Below are 25,394 nucleotides of genomic sequence, written 5' to 3'. Positions count from 1 at the left end.
ATTTCAACTTTCATGGGTCCGTGCCTGCCAGGTTCAAAGTTCCAAGATGGTTATGTGCAACCGACTGTGTGTCCCACATCCACACATCGAAGCAGAGGTCTCGTGAAGTCTTTCCAAACGAGCAAGAGCAACATCAAGGACGACCAGCTGAGGGGGTCTTTCCAAACGAGTGGTTTCTATCCTCCCGTAGAATGGGTGATCCACGACAAGTCTATGAGTCGTTCTGAGGTTGAGACTAATAAATTAATTGTGGCTAATCGACACTAGTCGACACCGAAGTTGCTACTCACAGACTAGTCGACACTGAAGTGTAGTCGGCCCCGGAGTTGTGACTTCTAGACTAGTCTATAGACTTGTCCTTCGACTCATAATCCATGCTCGTCATCCAGCCCCCATTAACCCCATCCATGTGACTCCCTGCGTAACATAACCTGTTCGGTTACTCCCCTTCTAATCCATGACTAAAATTGCACTTCAATCTTTTTCCGAAGTCCCGTTTTGCGGTGGCATATATCCAATTTACAAGCTAAAAAAAAGTGCGGTGGGGTTCTTTCCCGTCACAAAGAAAACCCAAAATAAGGCAAATCAGGTCTCCGAATCAGGAGTACTGTGAAGTCTTCACCAGTACCGTATAATACATGACTTATGGCTGTCATCTTCCAGAATGTGCGTTTCCATGCTAATAGTTAGTTTGAAGTCAACACATGACTGGTCTTTCCAACTCTTCTGACTGATGATGTCCGTATGGGAAAAAGCGTGCGTACATGCTCGCCAAAACCTTATATATGTACTCTAAAGAGAAGGAAATGACTGCTTAGAGTACGGCTAGGCAATAGCAAAGGGCGTCGATTTAACTCACCCATCTTGAGATGGAGGGCCTCGCAAGAGAGACCAACCCATCATCCCACCATCAAGATTTCACCGCCTGTGCGAGTGACGAGCGCCCGGATGAGTCCGAGTTAGAATTGGCATCGCGACAGCGCCAGAATGGTGCTGCAAACACCGAGCATGTGAGTGAGAACATGCTGCTTGACAGCAGCAAGTTGGGAGCTCTCAAGAGGCGCGAGTTCTTCGACAACCTGCTAAAGAACCTCGAAGACGACCACCTCCGCTTTCTGCGCGGACAAAAGGAAAGAATTGACAGGCATGTTTTCTTTTTCAGAACACTGTTCTAAGTAACTGGATGAAGATTAGACTCTGTTTATGCAACTGTTTATTTTTCCCCTGTGATCCATTTCCACAGGGTTGATGTCAAGTTGCCAGCAATAGAGGTGAGGTATAATAATCTGTTTGTGGAGGCAGAGTGCAGAGTTACTAAAGGAAATCACCTGCCATCTCTATGGAATAGTACCAAAGGTGCCTTCTCGGTAAGAAACCTCTGAAATGATTGATTTTTATTATGCACCAAATAGCAGCATCTGAAGCAACTGTTTTTTCGACGAATCATAAATGGAACTGATAAGACACAGATATATGTTGGATGGTATTGACTAACTTACCCGTTTTCATTTGAGTTACAGGGCCTCGTGAAGTTGCTAGGCTTCGAAACGGAAAGAGCAAAAACCAACGTTCTTGAAGATGTCAGTGGAATCATCAAACCCTGCAGGTATGTGCCATGTTTCATGAGTGTTTAGTATAAAAATGGAAAAGAAACCATAAACATACAAAAGAAAACGTGCGAAATTTAGTGCATCAAGTGTCTGTAGTTCTTGCTTTAGAGATTAAGGTTAGTTCTGATTCCATATGTTCCCATCTTTGTAGATTGACTCTTCTACTGGGACCTCCTGGATGTGGCAAAAGCACTCTGTTGCGAGCTCTTGCCGGGAAACTAGATAAATCTCTAAAGGTACAAATACTGTCTTCCTTTCATAATTAAAGAAAAAAGCATGTCCTTGTTTTCACTGATTGCATCTGCTCCTATAAAGATCTCAAGATTACTCAATACTTGGCCAAATGAAAGAACAAAAAAATTAAGATCTCAACCAGCTGCACACCGCAGTAAACTGCTCTCTGTCCTCTGGCCGCTACATAATAGACCACATATGAAGCCAGTACACAAATAAATGTATAACCTACAATCTTTTCTCAAAGTCTACATCATTCATGAATAGCCAAAGAGCCAAACTTAAGTTTTTATCAATACCCCACAAACAATAAACTCGCGCCTCTTGAGAGCTCCGAACTTGCTGCTGTCAAGCAGCAAGTTCTCACGCACATGCTCAAATGTTTGCAGCACCATTCTGGCGCCGTCGCACTGACAATTCTAACTCGGACTCGTCGGGACCCTCGTGGTCATACGCCAGCGCTCCCAAATCCTGATACCAGAACAGATAATGACGCTGACGCTGCCAGAGGAGACGGCGCAATTGCCTTAATCCTCGGCACATAGTGTCGCAACACATACATGTGCCCAACTACTCCTCGGCACCACGCCCGCCGGAGGACAAGCCGGCGCTCCTGTCCCCTAACCATGACACCGACATCAAGAACCTCCGCCTAGAACTCTTGCACAACCTCCTCCGACTTCTGGTGACAGAAACGCGCCACCGGTGACACAAAGCCACCGTCATCCGCATATGACCCAACCTCCAGCAGCATCCTGAGATTCAACACATGACACCTCCGCTGCCCTCTCCTCCATGGCATCCTCGGCAGCCAGGAAAGATAATCTCAATCCGCTGGATCCCCCTAAAGTAGGCGTCTAGGCGATCACTGTGGCGGCAGGGTGAGTCACCTTCAGGGCAGCGCTCTCATCCAATTCCTATGTAGGTTTGCTACTACTGCACGGGGACCTATCAGATGTATCTCACAGACCAATTAGATAAATCGATGGTCGAATTTGGAAGTTATAATGAGATACACTGTTGTGATTAAATTTGATCACGCTATATTGTAGAGGAAAGTGTAATTCCCTTGAAATGAACAACATGCAACATAGTAGTATAGAATCGCCGCAAATTTTCCTTGCGTTTGGATATAAAACTCAGGCCCATGTTCCATCTTTTTAACTGTGTATATGCCCTAGCAGCGTGAACATACTACTGGTCCTGCTAGAACAAGCGGCGGGTAAAGATGGGCGCCTGCTTCATACTTGCCAGTAAATTAGGATGATTGCCTTGCAGAAAATATGGCCAATATTACCATTAAGCCTATTTACCGAAATCTAACACAAACTTTTGACTGTAGGAAACAAAGAATCAATTCTACTAACAGATTTTTCTTTTGTTCGAGAAAATGCTTATGCGTGTGTCGATGCATTAAAAGGAAAGAGAATAACAGCCATTCAGGATTACAAGCCCTAAGAAGGACCATGGAACTCCTGAACCAAGGTTACACGCCAGGCAGGAGGAGCTGGAGTTTTGCCGCACGGGCGAAACCCAGCAAGTCGCCTCCGTGCTACGCTAGGTCTAGCCATACTGAAGGATACATCATTGTGATGAGCACCAGGCCGTCATCTGAATGAGTGTCAGACAACTGACAGAATAACATTACTCACATCAAAAGCAAAAGTTGTCCATCACCTCAGAGTCTATGGTTTTCATTAGTTGCACATGGTTAACGACCTCTGACAAAGGCAGAAATTCAAGAATGCCTTGCACTGAACGACGGATATCAGTATACTTAAGTTGCTTTTTTACAGCACCAACTGATGCTGGAGTTATCAAATTGAAATGTCCCAACTCCCCAGCAAAGCCACCTATATTGTCTCCAAAACATATAATTGTTGGCATGGTTTCCACCTGTATGAAACCGGCACTATTTACTGGCTCAAATGAGTAGTTCGTCATGAAGCTAGTACTTATACTGACTGCTGAATACTAATAAATAACAGCTTTTAATTATTTTCAGACCAAGTACTTTCAGAGAAAACTATTTTCAGATCAGCTTCTAATTAATACTCCCTCAGTTCCAAAATATAAGGTGTATTAGTTTTTTCAAGAGGCATTCATGTTTGACCAAGTTTTTAGAAAAAAAATATCAATATCTACAATACCAAATTTGTATGATTAGATTTATCACGAAAAGTATTTTTCATATTTTATTTATTTTATATTGCAGAATGTTAATATTTTATTCTATAATCTTGGTCAAACATACATAAGTTTGACTTGCACGAACACTGATGCACCTTATATTCTGGAACGGAGGGAGCAAATAATAGCACACAATAGATTATGGGTACCTGCTGGGTATTCCTGCTTAGAGATACAACCACAGAAAAGCAGAGCAGAACAGCACAAATGCCCTTTAGCCATTGACACTACAATTAGTTTCAAAGCTACAATTTTGCAAAATCATGAACAAAAGAAGAAAAAAAATGGCAAACTGAATGTAACGATGCAAGCTTTTACAGGTAACAGGGGATATCTCTTATAATGGTTATGAACTTCATGAATTTGTACCTGAGAAAACAGCTGTGTATATCAACCAACATGATCTGCACATAGCTGAGATGACTGTGAGGGAAACTTTAGACTTCTCAGCCCAGTGCCAAGGTGTTGGAAGAAGACCAAGTAAGTCTATTGGACAGTCCTCACAAGAATTCATGATCAAAAATAAGTTCTTAAATAATCACAACATTTGTTGCTCACTAAATTTGTTTGCCCAAAGAAATACTCAAGGAGGTGAACACAAGGGAGAGTGTGGCTGGGATCATACCTGATGCGGACATCGATCTATACATGAAGGTAAAAAATCGTGTCTCCTATGTACTGGCTGGCATTATCCTTTCTCACTTTACAATTAAAAAAAAAACAGACCTGCTTATCTGAGTTACAAAGAAAAGGTAATTCAACGTCGAATGAATATTGGAACTGCTCTAGCAGAATAATATTTGGTTGTATTAAAGCTAAGCTAGCTTTTCAATTTTTCATTAGTCAACACTTCTGTTTCTGTTTCTACAAATTAAACGTAACTGTTTTTCAAAAGTAAAGCGGCTAATGCAGGTAGTAGCAGTTGAAGCTTCAGAGCGAAGCCTACAGACAGATTATATTTTGAAGGTACCCCTTGCCAAAACATCTAAGTTTATGCATAACTTGGTGCTGAAGGCAGATAGGAACAAGATACTAACAGAATCACAATACTGATTTATTTGTAGATCATGGGGCTAGAGATATGCGCAGACACGATGGTTGGGGATGCAATGAGAAGAGGAATATCAGGGGGGCAGAAGAAAAGATTAACCACAGGTATAGTAAACCCAATGGGAAATACATTAACCAACAAGGGATCACCTTGTATATAATCTTTCACCTACTTGTACCAGCCGAGATGATTGTGGGCCCCGCAAGTGCATACTTTATGGATGAAATATCAAATGGTCTGGATAGCTCTACCACTTTTCAAATAATCAATTGTTTCCAGCAACTGACAAACATCAGCGAGTACACGATGGTTATTTCACTTCTTCAACCAACACCTGAGGTATTTGATCTTTTTGATGACCTCATACTAATGGCAGAAGGGAAGATTATCTACCATGGCCCTCGAAATGAAGCTCTCAATTTTTTTGAGGAGTGTGGGTTCATATGCCCAGAAAGAAAAGCGGCAGCTGACTTTCTTCAAGAGGTAATTGTTCTCAATCACAAAAATAACTGCAGCAACTGAGATGATTTGCACGTTGATGAAACCAGTTTTTTTTCTAATTTTGAAATCATTAGATCTTGTCCTGGAAGGACCAACAACAGTACTGGTTGGGTCCACATGAATCATACAGATATATCTCACCTCATGAATTATCAAGCATGTTCAGGGAGAATCACAGGGGGAGAAAACTACATGAACAAAGTGTACCTCCCAAAAGCCAGTTGGGCAAGGAAGCTTTAGCATTCAATAAGTATTCGCTACAAAAACTGGAAATGTTCAAAGCCTGTGGAGCAAGGGAAGCACTCCTAATGAAAAGGAATATGTTTGTTTATGTCTTCAAAACAGGCCAGGTTAAACTTCATTCTGAGGCACTCTTTCCTGTACAAAGTAAATTATGAGTCCAAACTGAGATTTACTCCTTGATGCAGCTTGCCATTATTGCACTCGTAACAATGTCTGTATTCCTTCGAACTCGCATGACAATAAGTTTCACTCATGCAAATTACTATATGGGAGCATTATTTTTTTCCATCATGATTATGTTAAATGGCATACCAGAGATGAGCATGCAGATTGGGAGACTCCCAAGTTTTTACAAGCAAAAGAGCTACTATTTCTATTCATCATGGGCATATGCAATACCAGCTTCAGTCCTAAAGGTCCCTATTTCCATACTGGATTCGCTTGTATGGATATCTATCACATATTATGGTATTGGTTATACACCTACTGTTTCAAGGTAAATATGGAAATTTCTCAACCTTACAATGATAAGAACAAACATTGAGAAACTCTTAACATATTTTATTTATATTCATTTCTAGGTTCTTCTGCCAGTTTCTGATACTTTGTCTTCTCCATCATTCAGTCACCTCGCAGCATCGATTTATTGCTTCATACTTCCAAACACCTATTGTGTCTTTCTTCTACCTTTTTCTTGCTCTAACAGTATTCCTTACATTCGGAGGCTTCATTCTTCCCAAGAGTAAGATAACCATTGCTCATTGAATGCATATAACTTATAAGCCTAGCAAATCTGAACAAATTTGTTACTTTATTGTCCCAGCCTCCATGCCAGGATGGTTAAACTGGGGATTTTGGATATCTCCAATGACATATGCAGAAATCAGCATAGTTATTAACGAATTCTTGGCACCAAGATGGCAGAAGGTGAAATGATTTTTTTTTCAAATAAAATATTGAGTGATAAGCTGATGTCAAGCATCTAACATCATTGCTGCTTGTATTATTTTCAGGAAAGTATTCAAAACATAACAATTGGGAACCAAATCCTGGTTAATCATGGCCTATATTACAGTTGGCATTATTATTGGATATCCTTTGGAGCCTTGCTTGGATCTATTCTCTTATTTTATATCGCTTTTGGATTGGCACTAGATTACAGAACACGTAAGTTTGCTACTAATGAACAAAGTGCATATATATTGGGCTTGGGCTCCATGGTGCCCAGGCAACATGATTTGAAATACAGCAAATTTGGGTAATGCATTTAGGAAATTCCTATTTTGGATGATATAACTGGTTGTCATTGCTGGGTATAATTTCGAAATACCTACTCGATCCCAAATATTTTTGGTAAACTCATCCATATAGCAGTTTTATATACATACAGGTACCTAGAATTCAAGCAATAACAAAACAAAGTACAGACTGAAAAGATCAAACTTGTTTGGAATAAATTAGACTTCACAAATTTTCATGCAATATATCTAGATGGATCTGGATATAGGAATATAGTGCTGAGGCACTATGGAGCACCAGTTAATTAGACTTTATACACGAATGTTACTTACTTTAGAATCCTACTATAATTTTGCCAATTTCAGCTACAGAAGAATATCATGGAAGCAGGCCTACAAAGAGCTTATGTCAACAGCAGGAAAAAGATTACACTATTCAAAATGAATCTGATGATCAATCAAATATTTCCAAAGGTAAAGACATAAACATCTCAATACGAATTAATAGTAAAAAATATGAAGGTCCCATAAAAGTGCATGCTTCTTCAATGCATTCATCTTATTGCAGCAAAGGTGACTATACCAGTTATGCATCTTCCAATTACATTCCACAATCTGAACTACTACATTGATACCCCACCGGTAATTAAGCAAGCCCCCTATGCATTTGTTTTGTAGTTTTTTATATTTCTTGCCTGGTTCGTATTTGATGATGAAGGTATGTAAGAAATGTACTCTCTTGTAGGAAATGCTGAAACAAGGCTATCCAACAAGAAGACTTCGACTGCTTAATAACATAACTGGTGCTTTACGTCCCGGTGTTCTTTCTGCACTAATGGGTGTTAGTGGAGCTGGGAAGACAACTCTACTAGATGTATTAGCAGGAAGGAAAACAGGAGGTTATATTGAAGGGGACATAAGAATAGGTGGATATCCCAAGGTGCAGGAAACATTTGTCAGAATCTTGGGTTACTGCGAACAAGTCGACATACATTCCCCACAGCTTACAGTTGAAGAGTCTGTAACTTATTCTGCGTGGCTTCGTCTGCCTTCTCATGTCGACGAACAAACAAGATCTGTATGTCATCAGTCTCAGAGATATATCGAATTTAATAAGCATAGCACTAGATGGATAAATAAGAGGCTTACCTAAGAAACTAACAATATTCTTCTTGTTCCTCTCGTAGAAATTTGTTGCTGAAGTCCTTGAAACTGTTGAACTAGATCAAATAAAAGATGTCTTAGTGGGGTCACCACAGAAAAATGGATTGTCCATGGAGCAGAGAAAGAGGCTAACGATTGCAGTCGAGCTTGTTTCAAACCCATCAATCATACTAATGGATGAACCAACAACAGGTTTAGATACAAGGTCAGCAGCCATTGTTATTCGTGCAGTCAAAAATATTTGTGAAACAGGAAGGACAGTAGTCTGTACAATCCATCAGCCGAGCACTGAAATTTTTGAGGCATTTGATGAGGTAATTTAACTTTCTAAATATATTAGTATATTAAACACAATCAACACAAATACATTTTTATTATATATATCAAGCACGATCAACACAATTTTTTTTCTGGAAAAATCAATATGTTTAGTTTCAAAACTATTAGGATTAATTAAAGCCCTTGCCTTCAACAGAGCAGGGCTAATCTTAATATGCACTACCTCTGTAACTAAATATAAGACGTTTTTGCAGTTCACCTGCAAAAACGTCTTATATTAAGTTACAGAGGTACCTCCGTCCCATAATGTAAGACGTTTTTTGACACTAGTGTAGTGTCAAAAAACGTCTTACATTATGGGACGGAGGGAGTAGTACATTATTAGTTATTTAAAATTTAAAACATGTCCTTTGTGTTTGCCTTTCTAGTAAATAATAATGATAGGAAATAATAGTATGGAAATTTGCAATATAAGCGTGTCAACCATTTCACTTTGCGCAACCTAGACCTCAAATTGCACTTTTGTCCCCTCAAATGATCAATTATGTGCAACAAAACCCTTCAACTTAAACTTTGCTTATCTGAAACCTTCTATTATTTGGTTTGTTAGATCAAGCATTTTCTACTGAAGATACCTGATCAGACCCCTTTGAATAATATATCTATGAATAAACATTGATTTGAGCTAAGTAGGATTGGCATCTAAATTATAGTAAGACGCTTAACAACTATTTACTACTCCCTGTCTCAAAATGTAAGACATTTTTTGACCCTTTGAATAATATATCTATGATATAAACATTGGTTTGAGCTAAGTAGGATTGGTATCTAAATTATAGTAAGATGCTTAACAACTATTTACTACTCCCTCTGTCTCAAAATGTAAGACATTTTTTGACACATGTAAGACGTTTTTTGACATTATCAGTGTCAAAAAATGTCTTACATTTTGAGATAGAGGGAGCATCTAGCATCCTTTTTCTGTTTCGGGAGAACATTTCTTACCTTAAATATTTGGCATATACTTTTTGTACAAAAACAACCCCATTATATCAGTCCGCATGAAGAATAAAGTATAAACATGCAATGACATGTTTTGATCTCTTAATTATTTGAACATCTATGTGTTCGATGTCAGTTAATTTTTATCTCTTATTTGAACTAAGTGTCCACACTGACACAAATTTGTCATCGCACAAAATTTGGACTTTCTGGGCTTGATTACAAAATTAAAACAATTTTGAGGGCTTATACTGGAAAGTCACCGAATAGAATATTTTTTGGTTTTCTGAACTATATGTTTATCACAAATCGACGTGACTACGGACAGTTTATATTTGCTACTTCTCTGTTTATAATAACAAAAAGGGTATAGATTTTCTTTATTACAGGGCTAGTTGTAGTCGAAAGTTGCCTATAATGCATGTAGTAAATTTTGTTGCAGCTCATATTAATGAAAAGCGGTGGGAAAACAATCTACAGTGGACCAATAGGAGAGCGCTCCTGCAAAGTGATCGAGTACTTTGAGGCAAGTTTCTTGAACATATTTCCACAAATGTATTTGCCTTTTTCTTGATTATTCGTTTTCACTGTTTTTTTCTGGAATTGGAACAATAAACGTGAGAGTTCCAAAGGAACGAACCCCAAAACCAGTGCTCAAATGTTCAACATGCCATAGCAAAAACACTTAAGTCAACTCTAGCAGTCATTTGTGTTCAATATGTAACTTGGCTAACAATTCACATGAAATATATAGGTTAATCAAAATTTTGATGTGATCATATGTATTTTACATGTTGAACTTAAAAGCAAATGTGACAATAAACGTACAGATTGGCAATGGAAACTAAAAACATACTGAAGAACTTTGTTTGCATATCTATGTATGTGTTTCGGTGTTTTCAGAGAGGAAGCACGGTTGTGGCATGGCACTGCCATATTTGTGACATGTGTCCTTTGGTTCTAATAGATTGAATTTTTCTTGTCCACTTGATAGAAAATTTCTGGAGTCCCAAAAATAAAGAGTAACTGCAATCCAGCTACTTGGATGATGGATGTAACATCGACATCAATGGAGGTTCAACACAATATGGACTTTGCAATTTTGTATGAAGAGTCGTCACTGCATAGGTACATATCTTGTGGATTTAGTTAGGATATCGAGCAAAAGGCAACATATATGAATAGCTTAAGCAAAATAAAATTCATCTAGCAAAAAAATTTAGCCAAACAAAATACCTCCATTTGAAGTTTGGAAGAATTAAAGTTACTTTTCTGCAGAGAAGCTGAAGATCTAGTGGAGCAGCTAAGTATCCCATTACCAAATTCAGAAAATCTATGTTTCTCCCATAGTTTTGCACAGAATGGCTGGATTCAACTTAAAGCTTGCTTGTGGAAACAAAACATAACTTACTGGAGGAGTCCTCAGTATAACTTGAGGCGCATTATGATGACTGTCATATCTGCCCTGATCTACGGAATATTGTTCTGGAAGCATGCAAAAGTATTGTAAGTTCACTCCTTTGTTATCCACAACATTGCACATCAGTTGACTTCACAGACTCATTGCAAAATTATTCTAACTTTCTCTTATCTCTTCTAAGAAACAACGAGCAGGACATGCTCAGTGTTTTTGGTGCAATGTATTTGGGTTTCACCACCATAGGCGCTTATAATGATCAGACAATCATACCATTCAGTACAACTGAGCGTATTGTAATGTATCGTGAGAGATTTGCAGGAATGTATTCATCTTGGTCATATTCATTCGCACAGGTCAGATAATGATCACAAGCTTGTAAGAGAAGTAAAATATACATTGACACTGATGCTCATATTTATTCACCTTCTACAGGCTTTCATTGAGATACCCTATGTATTTATCCAAGTGGTACTGTATACGTTAATTGTCTATCCGTCAACTGGTTATTATTGGACAGCACACAAATTCCTATGGTTCTTCTACACCACATTTTGTTCAATTCTCTCCTATGTTTATGTTGGGTTGCTTCTTGTTTCCATAACCCCCAATGTTCAAGTAGCTACCATACTGGCTTCATTTTTCAACACCATGCAAACACTATTCTCAGGATTTATTTTACCTGCACCTGTAAGTCTTTATCTCCTCCCAATATCGTAAACTTTAGCTCTCCAAGATGTAACTGGCACTTCTTTTTGTTAGCAAAAATATGGCTGCCCACCTTGAATATATACCAACTAAGAAAATAACAACCTACATGAGAAATTGTAATTGACGAGATTTTGTAGTGTAATTATGTAATAATATTATGGAACTAATAAAGGTCTAATAGGGCATTATGGGCTTTACTTTATTCCAGAGTTCATGTTCGTGCAGAAGTCTCCTATTGTACTACATCTAGGTTACCCTTATAGGCATCCTATTAATGCATTCTGCCTTACAAAGGTATCAAATTAGGTTTTAGGGTTTTTATCCTGGTAAACTTTTCTTTATCTTTTTTTGTCAATATTCACCTTTGCAACTTCCCCACCATGACACCTTTTTTTCCTTCTGCCCCAGATCCTCAATTTTACTGATTGCTTAATTTTTGTGATCGATCAACTGATCTATCCTCCTGATAGATCTTAGTTTTGGGAATATTTAAGTAGTAATATGTCAACAATACAAGGACCAACCGCAACTATAAGGCATCACTGGATGACGATACACAGAACCACTCCAATGTTAGTTTAACATCATAATAGTTATAGACATACCATCTTCAGTTTCATCATTAATACTTCCATTTCTATTTTCTAGGTTGGAAATTGATAATTATTCCAGCGTTGCTCAATAGAATAATCATGTTCTGTTCAATTGTTAGGGAAGAATCATGAATAGAGGAAAGCACTAATATGCATTTTCAATTCACGTTGCAGCAAATCCCGAAGTGGTGGACTTGGCTCTACTATCTCACTCCTACATCTTGGGCACTCAATGCCCTCTTGACATCACAATACGGAAACATAGAAAAAGAGGTGAAAGCATTTGGAGAAACTAAATCAGTTTCAATCTTCTTGAATGACTATTTTGGGTTTCATCAAGATAAGTTGAGCGTAGTAGCAGCTGTCCTCGTTGCCTTTCCTTTTGTGTTGATAATCTTGTTTTCGTTGTCCATTGAGAAACTTAATTTCCAGAAGAGGTAAGCAAGTTCTGACATTCCAACAGACATGAATCTGTACATGTTACAGATATAGCTACTTGCCTTTTTTCCAACTGCGAAATGCAGAATCAGAGCTGATTGGGTGGCTATTTTTCTCAAATCTGATGGGTAAACCTCATGAATAAGTAATTGTGTACAATAACTTGATTGTGCTAAGTACGATTGTGAGTTGTAATCTTTTTGTTTCACCGTTCAGAAGAATTTGATGGTTACAAATCATGTAACCTGCTTTGAAGAGGATTTTGCAATTGTGTTATGCCTTAGATTACTGAATGCATCAAGAGGAAAATGAGCACCTAACTGAATGAACCTACGATTTAAAGCGAGCTTAAGCACAGATAACAAAAAGCTAACTTGGATTCCCGCACCGTCATCATCATGCCTTAATATCCGTGCAAGGTGTGTGAGTGGTGGGTGGTTTCTGAAGAGAAACGTGGCCACACGTCACGGCATGCGGGGCGCCGTTTGGATTTCCTTTGAGCTATATAAAACGGGAACGGCAGCATGGAATGGTACACTTCTCTCACTTTCACCCATCTTCATCTTGCTCATGTGCTCACTCCGCCGTTGCAAACAAAGCTTCTCGCATCAAGCTTTTCTCCCCTTCCTCTATTAGACAAGTTGAAGCCAGACACACCCGATGAGCGCAGAGGTGCAAGCCGAAGGAGAGGATGCAGCGCAACCACTAGGGGTGCTACCAGCAAGAAGGGTGCCACTAGCAAGGGTGCCGCCAACGACACAAAAGGGAAATGGGTCACTTCGTCGGCGACACAACATCGTCGACACAAGATCAACTGACAAAGCTCGCCAACTGTTGCTTCTTCCCCAATATTGTTCTTCCCGAAGCAAATGGAAGTTCACTGGCGCGCACCGCCGCGGGAGCAGATCGTGCCAGCGCCATGCCCGGACGAACGGGTATTCCTAGCCCCTTTCTTGATGTGAGGCTTCTCTTTGCCTCTCCATGAGTTTCTTCGTGGGTAGCTTTTCTTGTACGAGGCCAATAATATGTCACATCACGTGAGACTGGTCGCAAATCAAACTAGCGAGAGGAGTCGATACCACGAAAATCCCATGTAGGAGACGCTCCAGCAATCCCATGCCTTCGATGCAAGTGATTGCCATTAGTAAATCTGGGAATGGCTAATGGCCCCCACAAGACACTAGTTGTCACTACACAGCCAGGGCCGCAATAAGCCGCCACAAACTCCGGTGAACATGATCCGCAACCTAGCATCGTCGGCACTGCAACCGTGCACCACCACCGCCATGCCGCAATGTAGCGATGATCACCGCTACCCGCCAGCACGCAAGCAACCAGCGAAATCACAACCAACCACGGACTCGCCAACCAGGCCAAGCTCCAATATAATGCCCCGAAGGAGGAACACAGACGCCGAGCACCGCCATCATTCGATCTGGGCAAACCGGAACCTAGGGTTTCCGCTAAAGCATTATGAGAGAATAGTCAAGGACTGCATCTAGACACCTTAAGCAAGGGAACGACATCCGCAGGCGCCACCGTCATTGGCTTCGACCGAGCGAAGCCTAGCTTTCACCGACAGTCCCATCCCTCCTTCCCCAAATCGAACCTAGCCACTCTACCATGCCCACCACCGCCGCCAACATGACCACTAGTGAAGGAGACCACCAAGTCCACAGACCCTAGGCCAAGATTCATGGCTAAGGTGCCGCATGCCTTGTTGCAAGAGAAGAGCATGCCATGCCCCCACATCGTCGGGATCCGCTATCGAGGAAGAGTCATCGTTCCACTAATCCACAACAATCTACTGCACCGCAAAGAAGGTGGTCGCGACCACGACGATGTGTCACATGGACCTCTGTACCGAGAGGTGCCGTCATTGTCGGGAGAAAAGGTCGTCCTGCCAATGGACCTGATGGAAAAACGTCATGCGAGGAGCCCTGTCGGTGCCTCCGACAACGGTGAGAAGGTATGGGACGTGGAGGGCTGCTGGCGGCGAGTCTAGGTGGTTTCGCCCATGACGCCTGGAAGATCATGCGAGGGTTAGGGATGGCTGGAAGGCAATGCAGGGGACAATACAATTATAACACATTAGTTCGAAGAATCGGCTATGAGTTGATTGGCACAAAAGAGATGGTTCTTGGCATCGAGTCTCATGGTGGATGTGTTGTTAGGCATATCAGCATGAGTTGTCGATAGTACGTCAGTACGTCCCCTAGAGCTTTGTGCACTACTAGGTGGAGCCATGCTAAGAGCATCTCCAACAGATGACATATAATAGGGCACTAAAGAGTAGGTTTTAAGGCACCAAAAAAGATTCTGCCATAGCAGACGATGTAAAATAGGTCACCGGAAAAATTTCTGCCGTAGTAGGGCAATATTATTGCATATTTCGACATTTTCAAACTTCTAATTGTTCAAAGTTAAACTAACAGTACTAAGATAGATACACTACTCATCATCACTACTACGATAGAGGTCTCAAGTCAATATCGTCGGCTTTGTCATCGTCCAACTCAAGCTTGATCACCTGTGAGGGGCCAGCCTCATCCTCCTCCTTGAGAACCTTCTTGTGTTGCACGTCCCTACTGGCAAAGAATTCGTATTCCACCTGCACAAGGTAAGGACTTTCCGCTGCGAACCTTGCCATAGCCACCGCATCGCTCTCATGGGCGGTGTGTTGCTCCACGATGAGGCAACCATCTTCTCCTCGTGAAACACAATCCCCAATTCAGGAGCGAGGAACTCCGCCACCTCTCGCTCATGACGTCAGGAAAGTGTGCTCTGACTTGGGCCAGCGGCCACGGCATCATACGCGCATGTAGCGAGCTCTGTTGTCTTGAAGGTCCTGAGCCAGACTTGCATCCCATCGCACAAGATATCGACAGCATAGCCGTGGGACTACAATGCCAAACACAGTGGAAGACCGTGCTCCTCCTCGCCTTAGCGTTGTGGCGCAACATCTTCAGCTCGGCGATGGCGGTGGTCGACGGCTGAGACGAATGAGAGCGGTGGATCTGGCGGCAGTGGCGGCCAAATGGCGTGGTGTGGCAGACAATTTGGTCAACGTGGTGGTGCAGAGGCCGATTCGACAAAAGGGGCGGCTGTTCCGATGGCGGTGGTGGCCGTATTGGGCATCGTCGTCGGCAAGGCAGAGGAAGCGACTAGGGGGGTTCACGCGGCGGTCGAGCAAAGCGCGGCTGAGGTTTTTGTTTTGCGGCAACTACGCGGCTGTTGTATATTTGGAGAACAAAAGGGCTGCCCCAAAAATATTCTAGCACGATATAGGGATAGGGCATCTGCTGGAGCACCATTTTGGGTCCAAATGCCATAAAACGGTTTTTTAGGCAGCTGCCCATTTTGCATCATCTGGTAGAGATGCTCTAAGAGTTTTTAGCCTTTTATGGGCTTCTCTTGTTCTATGTTTTACGAACATGCTTTTTACCTATGTTTATGTTCATAACGTGGTTAGGTCTATTTAAGCCCCTAAACTATACAGTAATAAATATTTTTTCCCGAATCTTTTGTTCGGACAATCAACACCCCTACAGGCTTATACGTGAAACGGTTTGGTTGAGTCCCTAACTACGCCACATGGGCTTGTTTTGTTGATGTAGAAATGATTAAAGACAAGACTCAAATTGTACATCTCTCCTTTTCTTTCATGATGTTGCCCAATGATTTAATATACGGTCACACGATGATAAGCGACCGCCTATACTAAAAAGAAATGGATTGTGCTATTTCTCCCAATCGCCCAAACCCTCGATGAAAGGTTTTCCTTCTCCAAATCATCAACTTGGCCATAGTAAACACAAACTCAAGCTCTTTCGCTAGGGATATAAATGGCCCAAATAATGTGTCCCTTTCTACACTAGATAATGGCCTAATGCCCCATTTATCAATGCAAGTGTTATTCATAACATGGTATCAACAACATCTTTTGAGTTTTTCTAAGGTTTCTTTTTGGATCATCAAACATTTAGGGCAAATTCTTTTATGGGAGAATTTAAATTTTCTATGTAGAAAGAAGCGTAAATGATCATACGAAGGAATATTAGCCTCCCTGCCGCCAGCAAAAAAGTGCACACGTACACCGTCATTTTCACCTGCAGCCAGGGCTGGCGATGGCGGCGATGCACCCCACGCTCCCGCTTTCCCCCTCTCCTCCCTTCCACCCTCTCCTTGGATGGACGCCCCCATCCTACGACATCGATCTAGTTGCGCTGCCCTGGCTCCGGCGGTTGATGCCTCACATGGGCTCCGGTGTGGGGTTGGGTGTGGAGCCTACTCGTCAAACCCCGACCTCTCTCATCATAGTCCAACGTAGGTTGGACGCACTCGGACTCTCCGCTCAACCTCCCGCTTTGAGGCCCACGGCGTGTTGCAGCTATCCCTGCCATCCTCTCCACCTTCGGCTCAGGGTGGCCCTGAACCCCTGAATCAAGGTTGCAAGTGCTTCAGGCCTGGCTCCTCGGCATGTCAAGATGGATCTAATACATGCTTCGAGAGAAATCCCTGTTGACCTATGTATGAGCCAACCACCACAGCGTCAACCCATATACCTCCATGAAGTGGTCTTCAAGATGTGCAGCTAGGATTTGCTCTGCCAAGGCTACCCCTTGGTGCTATGGAGTGTCTTGGTGGTGCGTTTGGGTCTGAATCATTGTGTGTGCTCCTGGAAAACACTGTGCTCGATCTCATTTCAGGCAACCATGGCGGTGCTTTCTAGCATTGTAACACTCCTGGGAGGCGTGGTCTTGGAGATGCAACTCCTCAGTGTGTGCTCCAGGCCAAAGCTCAATGATGACATCATTTGTGGACGTTGTTCCCCTTCTTGAAGGCTTCGTCTTGTTGGCCCTGCCCTTGCCATGTCATGGGTTCTCATACCATGTTGGTGGCTATAATTGTGGTCCAGTGGTACACTTTGGTGTCACCCGTGCCACCATCCGTCCACTCCCCCTATCCATCATATGGTGCCTTCAAAGTTGACTCTCCCTTGTTGTGCAATCTCAAATCTCTCCCATGGTGAATAGTGTGTTGCCTTGAGCTTCATGTTCTCTATGTGGTATCGACCCCACCTTGCAAGTTGTTCCGGTTGTTGCATGTGGGGGAGCTCCAGTCAAGGTTCATGCCTATTGGTGGTCTCACAGCTTGTATTGATCCAGTATCATGCCCATGTAGCAAAACTTGCAGTCATATCAATGGCATTCGTTGATTGTGCTTGCTCCTATATAACATTGTGGGGATACTTGCAAGGTCTTGGTATTGTGATACCCTTCGACAGCGCCCTACATCTATTTGTAACTCGTGGTGGTGACCTCTGTGTGCGCCAGTTGGACTATGCCTCATCATGGGCACCCACTTCACTCTTCTTCTTTTTTCCCTTTGTTGCTTATGCGGTTTACGATCCACTTTCCCTTATAAACTGGATCCCAATTAAGAATGTACTTACTTTTCACGAGTTCACAAAAATAACAAGTCTCGCATCTGAATTACGAATTATGGGTTTACTCGTACACTTCATTTTCTATAAACTGCACAGTTGCGGCCTCTTTGATTTGCAGGATTGTAAAAATGCAGAAATAGGAAAAACACATGATTGGAATGTCATGCCCATTTGAATCCTACAGGACTTGAGTTTGTATGATTACATCTCAGGAAAAACAAATGATTTTTTTCAAGAGATTGGATTGGATGCTGGATAGATTTTCTGTGGAATGTAGTTGGAGTGGATGCTAGATAGATTTTCTATGGAATGTAGGAAAAATCCCAATAGGATTCAATACTGTACTACGAATGAAACTACCAGCGTATGAAAAATTCAAAGGATTGTAATCCACCGAAAATCCTACGAAAGTCATTTGAATCGAAGAGGCACTGAAGCAACAATATAAGGTACCTTCTGAAAGAATTAAAACCTAAAAAACAATATAAGGCTAAATGGCCCTGGCGTACCTGACTGATCCTCCTTCCACCCTTTTGCATCCCGTCCTCTTCAAACGCCCCATGGTCGGTCTTCTTGGTCTGGCCGCCGTGGACAAGCAGCGCCGGCCGGATCTGGGAGGCAGACGGGCCGCCGCATAGAATGGAGATGGCCACCGCTGCTTGTCAGACTGGGACGGCGAGATCACAGGGCGTTAGATCGAGACCTCCTCCACGCAGCCGTGCTTCCCCGTCCGAGCCAGACGGTGAGGGCAAGAGGCGGCGGCGCTGGGAGGGAAGGGCGCTCCGAGGACACGAGATTGGGAAAACCCGATTCATGGTGGAGGACTGGAGGTCAGCAAGTGGAGCTGACGGGTGGGCCAAACGATCAGTTTGCCACTTTGCATCAGCCTACGGCAAGGTTTGAGGCCGGCACGATAGCCCGCGTGCCCGACCCGTCACGGGCCGGCACGGCACGCGACTTAGTGGGCCGTGCTTGGCACGTGGCCCGGCTAGGGCCGTGCCTGGGGAAACTAGTACCGAAATACCTCTGTACCGAAATACTTGTAGCTGGGAAACTAGTACGAGTTCCCCTAACTACAAGTATTTTGGTACGGAGGGAGTATGATAGACAGTAGTAGTTTCAGACTGTCTACGATCACAGTAATCCAGATTCTGAAGCTTGTATTGTCCTTAATGAGCTAGTAATAAAAAGATAACAACCTTCCGAGAGGTTTTGCCAAATCTGGGATGTAGATAATCAAACAAATGCATGGCTGGAGACAATTATTTGCTGGTTTGAGCCTCAGTTACATCCTGATGACAGTCTTGCACATTCTGTTTTACATTCTGAACATATGCAACATTACTAAATCGCATGCTCTGCTCATGTTAAGTTGTTGATTGCAAACATCACAAGGCAGGAGAACACACATTTTTTTAATTCACGTAGTGTTCATCAATATCTTTTATACATCAGTAAACTCAGCATTCTACAGGAGAATAAAATTCAGAAGGAAAAACATCAAGAAAGCATCAGCTATACCCAATTTCTTTTTTGAGTTTCTGATTGTGTTGTCTTGTTGGGTGAAACATGCCAACCAAGGATATGCGGCAGTCCAATTCCCCTATGCCAGCAAGCATACATGATTCAGTTTACAATGCAAAATATGGAATGCCTGTCCTGATTAAAAATAACATTGCTGGATAATGATCCGAGTTGGTTCTCGGTTGAAACTAATTTGGAGCTTTGCATTTTTCTTATATCTGGTTGATATACTTTTTATTTTTATAAAGTATATATCTTTTAAATTCTGCAATGAAGAAAAACTATCATGCCTATAGTGCAAAAATGTCTGTCCAAAGATGCTTTATTTGCTAAGTTACATGAGTTTATTCACAGTTCTTATCTGAAAAAGATAAGCGAACTGGCAGGTGGATCAGCAGCATTTTTCTATGCTCGAATAACCCTCTTGAGTTGGTATGTGTGGCTTTCTTTCTATTCAGTAGAGAAGTGGTCAGATGTCAGATTTGTGTAACCACTAGGACAGAAAAGTTCATGCTTATACTCATGCTTGAAAATTCAATACTTATTTGTGATGCAGGTTCCTTACCACAGGTCGATGGAAATGTTCAAAAGGTTGATGGTGGAAGTTATTCCTAGTTCAGTATGGATATAGTTCACATAGTTGTGATATTTTTAGTGGAACAAAGTATTGTTTCTTGCTGAACCTGTAACCATAATTAGCATTTTCATTGGTGTTGCACTATTGGTCCGACTTTGGCATGTAAGGTTACATGCATGTGTGGATGCAAGTTGAATATTTGTTCTTTTGCGAACTGTGTATTTAGTGTTTTTTTTCGTTCAAATTTCTGTATGAAATTTTAGTCCCAAATTTCGTGAACTTTTTTAGAAAAGAGGGACAAACATTATTCTGGTATTTACTCCCCCCGTTCCCTAATATAAGACCTTTTAGCTATTTCAAAATATTGACCACATACATGCTAAAATAAGTGAACAATCATACTAAAATGTGTCTACATACATACGAATCAAGAAAAAGCTAAAAGGTCTTATATTAAGGAACGGAGGGAGTACATGACAATATTGTGAGAAAAAATGAAGTTATTTGTGGTGATTTTTATTGTAATGATATTTTTCTTTTACACATTTTGTCCTATTGGATGGGCATGTCCCGTTCTGGTATTGCCTGCGGGGATTTCTCTTCCCTCCCCCTTGGTGTCCAAATGGCAAAGGGTATTTCCACATAGTGGGAGGGGATCTTGTATGGGCAGGGAAATCCCACTTCTGGGGTTTACTATCCAGGATTTTTCATCCCCAACAACCAAACTAGCCCTTATGGGAAACTAGTACTCCCTCCGTAAACTAATATAATAGCGTTTAGAACTATTTTAGTTATCTAAACACTCTTATATTAGTTTACAGAGGGAGTACTATTTAAAAAGAACTAGTACTCAAGTTATGTGAAAGCCTTCAAGTTACAATAGCACAAGAACAAAAAAGCAAAATAGGCAATCAGCTTCACATCTCCCTCAAACCAAACCAGTCAACACAATCTCTGGTGAGTAGAAAAACAGGAAGAAATCGCCATGGATAGCTACTCGCGCTGGTCACTGAAAGCGCCTTGGTAGATTATTTGTAGACGAGATTGCACAAGAAGAAGGAACCAAAATCAGCATCGCAATCTACTACCAGTCAACACACGGACCAGTCAGCCATGGCGATCAGTCACTGGACGAACTGTTTTGTACCGTCCACACATGCCGCGCACGAGAACCACAACTGCACTTCCGCAAAGATAACCATTTACTGAGTACGTGGCCTCACGCAGCTAGCTCGATCGGCTCGGTCTGATCGATCGGCCATGGCGGCCGGCAGCGTCGTCGGCGTCTCCGAGAGCAATGATGGAGGAGGCGGCGGAAGGGTCACCATGTTCGTGGTGCTGTCGTGCATCACCGCCGGCATGGGCGGCGCCATCTTCGGCTACGACATCGGCATCGCCGGCGGGGTGTTGTCCATGGAGCCTTTCCTGCGCAAGTTCTTCCCGGACGTGTACCGCCGGATGAAAGGCGACTCCCATGTCAGCAACTACTGCAAGTTCGACAGCCAGCTCCTCACCGCCTTCACCTCCTCGCTCTACGTCGCCGGCCTGCTCACCACGTTCCTCGCGTCCGGCGTCACGGCCCGCCGTGGCCGCCGCCCGTCCATGCTCCTTGGCGGGGCCGCCTTTCTCGCCGGCGCGGCCGTCGGAGGTGCGTCGCTGAACGTCTACATGGCCATCCTGGGGCGCGTGCTCCTCGGGGTCGGGCTGGGCTTCGCGAACCAGGCCGTCCCGCTGTACCTGTCTGAGATGGCGCCGCCGCGGCACCGCGGCGCGTTCAGCAACGGCTTCCAGTTCAGCGTCGGCGTCGGCGCGCTCGCGGCCAACGTCATCAACTTCGGCACGGAGAAGATCAAGGGAGGCTGGGGGTGGCGCGTCTCGCTGTCCCTCGCCGCCGTGCCGGCCGGGCTCCTGCTCGTTGGCGCGGTCTTCCTCCCGGAGACGCCCAACAGCCTCGTCCAGCAGGGCAAGGACCGCCGCGAGGTGGCGGTCTTGCTGCGTAAGATCCGCGGCACCGACGACGTCGACCGCGAACTCGACGGCATCGTCGCCGCCGCCGACAGCGGTGCCGTGGCTGGCAGCAGCGGTCTCCGGATGCTCCTCACCCAGCGCCGGTACCGGCCGCAGCTGGTGATGGCCGTGGCGATCCCCTTCTTCCAGCAGGTGACGGGGATCAACGCGATCGCCTTCTACGCGCCGGTGCTGCTGCGCACGATCGGCATGGGCGAGAGCGCGTCGCTCCTGTCCGCGGTGGTCACGGGCGTGGTCGGCGCGGCCTCCACCCTCCTCTCCATGTTCCTCGTCGACCGTTTCGGCCGCCGCACGCTCTTCCTAGCCGGCGGCGCGCAGATGCTCGCGTCGCAGCTGCTGATCGGGGCCATCATGGCGGCGAAGCTGGGCGACGACGGCGGCGTGAGCAAGACATGGGCGGCGGCGCTGATCCTCCTGATCGCGGTGTACGTGGCCGGGTTCGGGTGGTCGTGGGGGCCGCTGGGGTGGCTGGTGCCGAGCGAGATCTTCCCGCTGGAGGTGCGGTCGGCGGGGCAGGGCGTGACGGTGGCGACGAGCTTCGTATTCACGGTGTTCGTGGCGCAGACGTTCCTGGCGATGCTGTGCCGCATGAGGGCCGGGATTTTCTTCTTCTTCGCGGCGTGGCTGGCGGCCATGACGGTGTTCGTGTACCTCCTGCTGCCGGAGACGAGGGGGGTGCCGATCGAGCAGGTGGACAGGGTGTGGCGTGAGCACTGGTTCTGGAGGAGGGTCGTGGGATCCGAGGAGGCGCCAGCGAGCGGGAAACTCTGAAACAGAGCCATGATAGTGTAGTTTCAGAGCTGTAGCATACAAATCATCTGACATACAGTTTCAGAGATGTAAATCATCATGCTCACAACAGACAACACAAATACCAACCATCAAATCAAATATGTAGCATACAGTTTCAGAGATCGCACAAAATGGACGATGAAAGATTGTAGATTAATGTATGCAGCGCTCTTCATTATTGTTCGGCAATGCATTAGTTCAGAAAATGATTACCCTGAACGCGTAGTCATTGTAGATTACCCTGAACGCGTACTCACTGTATAACATATCATATAGTATGGTCTGTAAATTTAAGAATAAAAAAATGTTGTTATGATCTTCGATCGTGGACACAAGAATCTAAGCTGATGTCTTCGTCCTGATTGATGAGACCACCTATTTGGCGCCTATCCCCCGCGAGCTAAGGTAAAGGGCGCTCACGAATTTGGAAAGAGTTCAGGAATTTGCAAAAGTTCACGCATTTGAAAAAGTGAGAAAACGAAAACGAAAATAAAATAAAAATAAACAAAATCCTGTCATAGCTAGGAGGGAGTGTGCGCCAGATAGCGAAATTGGCTATAACTGACGCTTAAGGCGGCGAATAGGATCTGGGTCCATTGATATTCGATGCCCTTGCGCATAATCCTGTCATACCAATACACAATGCGCTACGAATAGAGATAGTGCCCTATCCATTACAAAACGGTACTCTGCTTCAACCAGTTCTCGCCCATGGCCCAGTTTAAGATGGGTCCATGACACTTGTGTTCGTCAAATCTCTACTGACATAAAAATACTTAAATACAACATAAGGTTTCATGTTTCACTTTTCTCCCCTTCATCCCTTCGTCCAACCTTTCACCCTTCACCGATTTTTTTCCTGGTTTTCAATCCCTTTCCGGCTTTCAGCAAACAATTCTTTTGGTAAACCAATAAACCAGATCAATCCACGGTATATAGTCATAAATTATTTCTTATGATAAAATTTGATATCTGTCAAACATATTTGGTAAATCGATAATTAGCAATAAACTCCCGGTAGGTAGACAAATAAATATCAAGCAATAGCTTATCTTTGGTGCGCACATCTCTATTTTGTCTATTTCTTTTCCATTAAGATTTGTCCTATATGTCCGTCTTCTATTCTGTTACAAAAATTTGGTCCCTGTGACAACCCACGGGCACATACATTATATACTACTTAAAAGATACGGCAAACCAACCTATGGTTGGATGGCTAGGATGACGGTGGTATTCCCAGTCCACCATCAGTCCCTCCGAGGTGCTCGTTAAGGTAGGGTGTGCGTGTATGCATTCATAGGGGTGAGTGTATATGCGTGTATATATGAGCACTTCTATTTGTACTGTGTTACAAAAGGATACACAACGTTCATTTTCCTGCTAGGCAAAACTCTTAGCCAACCGGTTCCCCTCCTTTCACCATCCCTCCATTAATTTTTTTCATCCTGTCGTTTTTTCACACCATGTCATATTTGACCGCACCTTCCAAATACATCATTCAATCATATTAATTTACTTATCATTTGTACAAATTCCATCTTAATTTAGTTGCCAAACTTGTCGTCAAACTATAAGATAAATCATGGGCAGGATTTGATAAACATTTATATGCACAATCAGATTAACATGACTAGTTAAATTATGAGCTAAACATACTAGAATATCTATATCCCGTCGTAACGCATGGGCATTGTCCTAGTTCCTCCAACATACAGAGAGAAAAGAAAAACAATTCTTATGTATGCAAACACCACAGAAGAGGAACGAGATCCTTCCCCTCCCCCGTGGTTGGATTGCCATTTTCTCTAGAGCGGCTAATGTTTAGAATAGAGTATCACTTTTGGCACATACCATGTCCCCGATGAAACTTTGGCATTGATTTGGTACACTATACGTAGGAGACCAAGACACCTTCTGGTCCACTAGCATGTCACTTGAGTGATCAAATCTCGACATGACGGTGTTCGGGCTTAATCGTGATGTGCAAGCCCAAAAAGTAAAGGGATCCACGGGTCCTCTAGGTGTTTCTAGCTTCATCATTTTTCTATGTACAATATTTATATGCTTTCTCTGACTCAAATTTCGCATACATCCCATTCCCGATAGATTGTGCTATATGGTTGTTTGTGTGCTTATCCCACTGTTCATTGTTGCTCTCCTCCCATATTGTGCTAAGCTCCCCTAGCAACTAAAGATGATCCTACTACATTGGCAAATAAGGTAGTTATATATGGGAGGTCAATAAGTGATCAATGTTGTGTGCGGCCCAAGCATCATCGTTGCTTCATTAACTATCACATGCTAACTGTTGTGATCGTTTATTTCAACTATAGGTGGTGCAGTTGTCGACATT

General features: G+C 43.2%; 2 protein-coding genes and 1 long non-coding RNA gene across 8 annotated transcripts; 2 read left to right on the top strand and 1 right to left on the bottom strand.

Moving 5' to 3' along the window:
- Positions 1-467: 467 nt before the first annotated feature.
- LOC123169081 (uncharacterized) lies at positions 468-18,998 on the bottom strand. Of its 3 annotated transcripts, XR_006484641.1 has the most exons (5): positions 18,630-18,998; positions 8,217-8,287; positions 1,500-1,600; positions 1,329-1,378; positions 468-1,224 (listed from the first exon to the last, which is right to left on the bottom strand). It is a non-coding gene; the product is annotated as an uncharacterized lncRNA (long non-coding RNA). The 3 variants fall into 3 exon arrangements; XR_006484639.1 differs by having other exon boundaries at positions 468-1,427; positions 18,630-18,997; XR_006484640.1 differs by having other exon boundaries at positions 468-1,378; positions 18,630-18,996.
- Positions 867-12,910, top strand: LOC123169079 (ABC transporter G family member 50). 4 transcript variants are annotated; one of them, XM_044586927.1, is made up of 24 exons: positions 867-1,144; positions 1,244-1,367; positions 1,521-1,606; positions 1,762-1,846; positions 4,355-4,514; positions 4,612-4,688; positions 4,947-5,000; positions 5,099-5,189; positions 5,267-5,568; positions 5,661-5,936; positions 6,015-6,325; positions 6,411-6,571; positions 6,653-6,756; positions 6,843-6,996; positions 7,434-7,541; positions 7,636-7,709; positions 7,813-8,145; positions 8,255-8,545; positions 9,955-10,038; positions 10,507-10,640; positions 10,791-11,018; positions 11,114-11,285; positions 11,365-11,619; positions 12,408-12,910. In XM_044586927.1, exons 1-24 carry the CDS (start codon positions 870-872, stop codon positions 12,672-12,674), a joined length of 4,206 nt encoding a protein of 1,401 aa, XP_044442862.1. In that variant the 5' UTR covers positions 867-869; the 3' UTR covers positions 12,675-12,910. The 4 variants fall into 4 exon arrangements, 3 of the variants coding, with proteins under 3 accessions (XP_044442862.1, XP_044442860.1, XP_044442863.1); XM_044586925.1 differs by having other exon boundaries at positions 4,935-5,000; XR_006484638.1 differs by lacking the exon at positions 12,408-12,910 and having other exon boundaries at positions 4,935-5,000; positions 11,127-11,285.
- Positions 18,999-21,400: 2,402 nt separating the features above from the next.
- On the top strand, positions 21,401-23,277 carry LOC123166619 (hexose carrier protein HEX6). The gene has a single exon (XM_044584424.1). The coding sequence runs from the start codon at positions 21,482-21,484 to the stop codon at positions 23,018-23,020; it is 1,539 nt and encodes a 512-aa protein (XP_044440359.1). The 5' UTR covers positions 21,401-21,481; the 3' UTR covers positions 23,021-23,277.
- Positions 23,278-25,394: the final 2,117 nt, after the last annotated feature.

The sequence above is a fragment of the Triticum aestivum genome, chromosome 7D (assembly GCF_018294505.1).
Source record: "Triticum aestivum cultivar Chinese Spring chromosome 7D, IWGSC CS RefSeq v2.1, whole genome shotgun sequence".
In the NCBI taxonomy this organism is placed as follows: domain Eukaryota; kingdom Viridiplantae; phylum Streptophyta; class Magnoliopsida; order Poales; family Poaceae; genus Triticum; species Triticum aestivum.
Note: the sequence above shows the minus strand (reverse complement) of the source record. Positions and strands in the feature narration are given on the sequence as shown.

Bases quoted from the DNA above. Each gene is read 5' to 3' on its own strand.
- LOC123169079 (XM_044586925.1), top strand. From the start codon at position 870: ATGGAGGGCCTCGCAAGAGAGACCAACCCATCATCCCACCATCAAGAT. The intron at 1,145-1,243 runs GCATGTTTTCTT...CCATTTCCACAG, and splicing joins CAAAAGGAAAGAATTGACAG to GGTTGATGTCAAGTTGCCAG. The intron at 6,572-6,652 runs GTAAGATAACCA...TTATTGTCCCAG, and splicing joins AGGCTTCATTCTTCCCAAGA to CCTCCATGCCAGGATGGTTA.
- LOC123166619 (XM_044584424.1), top strand. From the start codon at position 21,482: ATGGCGGCCGGCAGCGTCGTCGGCGTCTCCGAGAGCAATGATGGAGGA.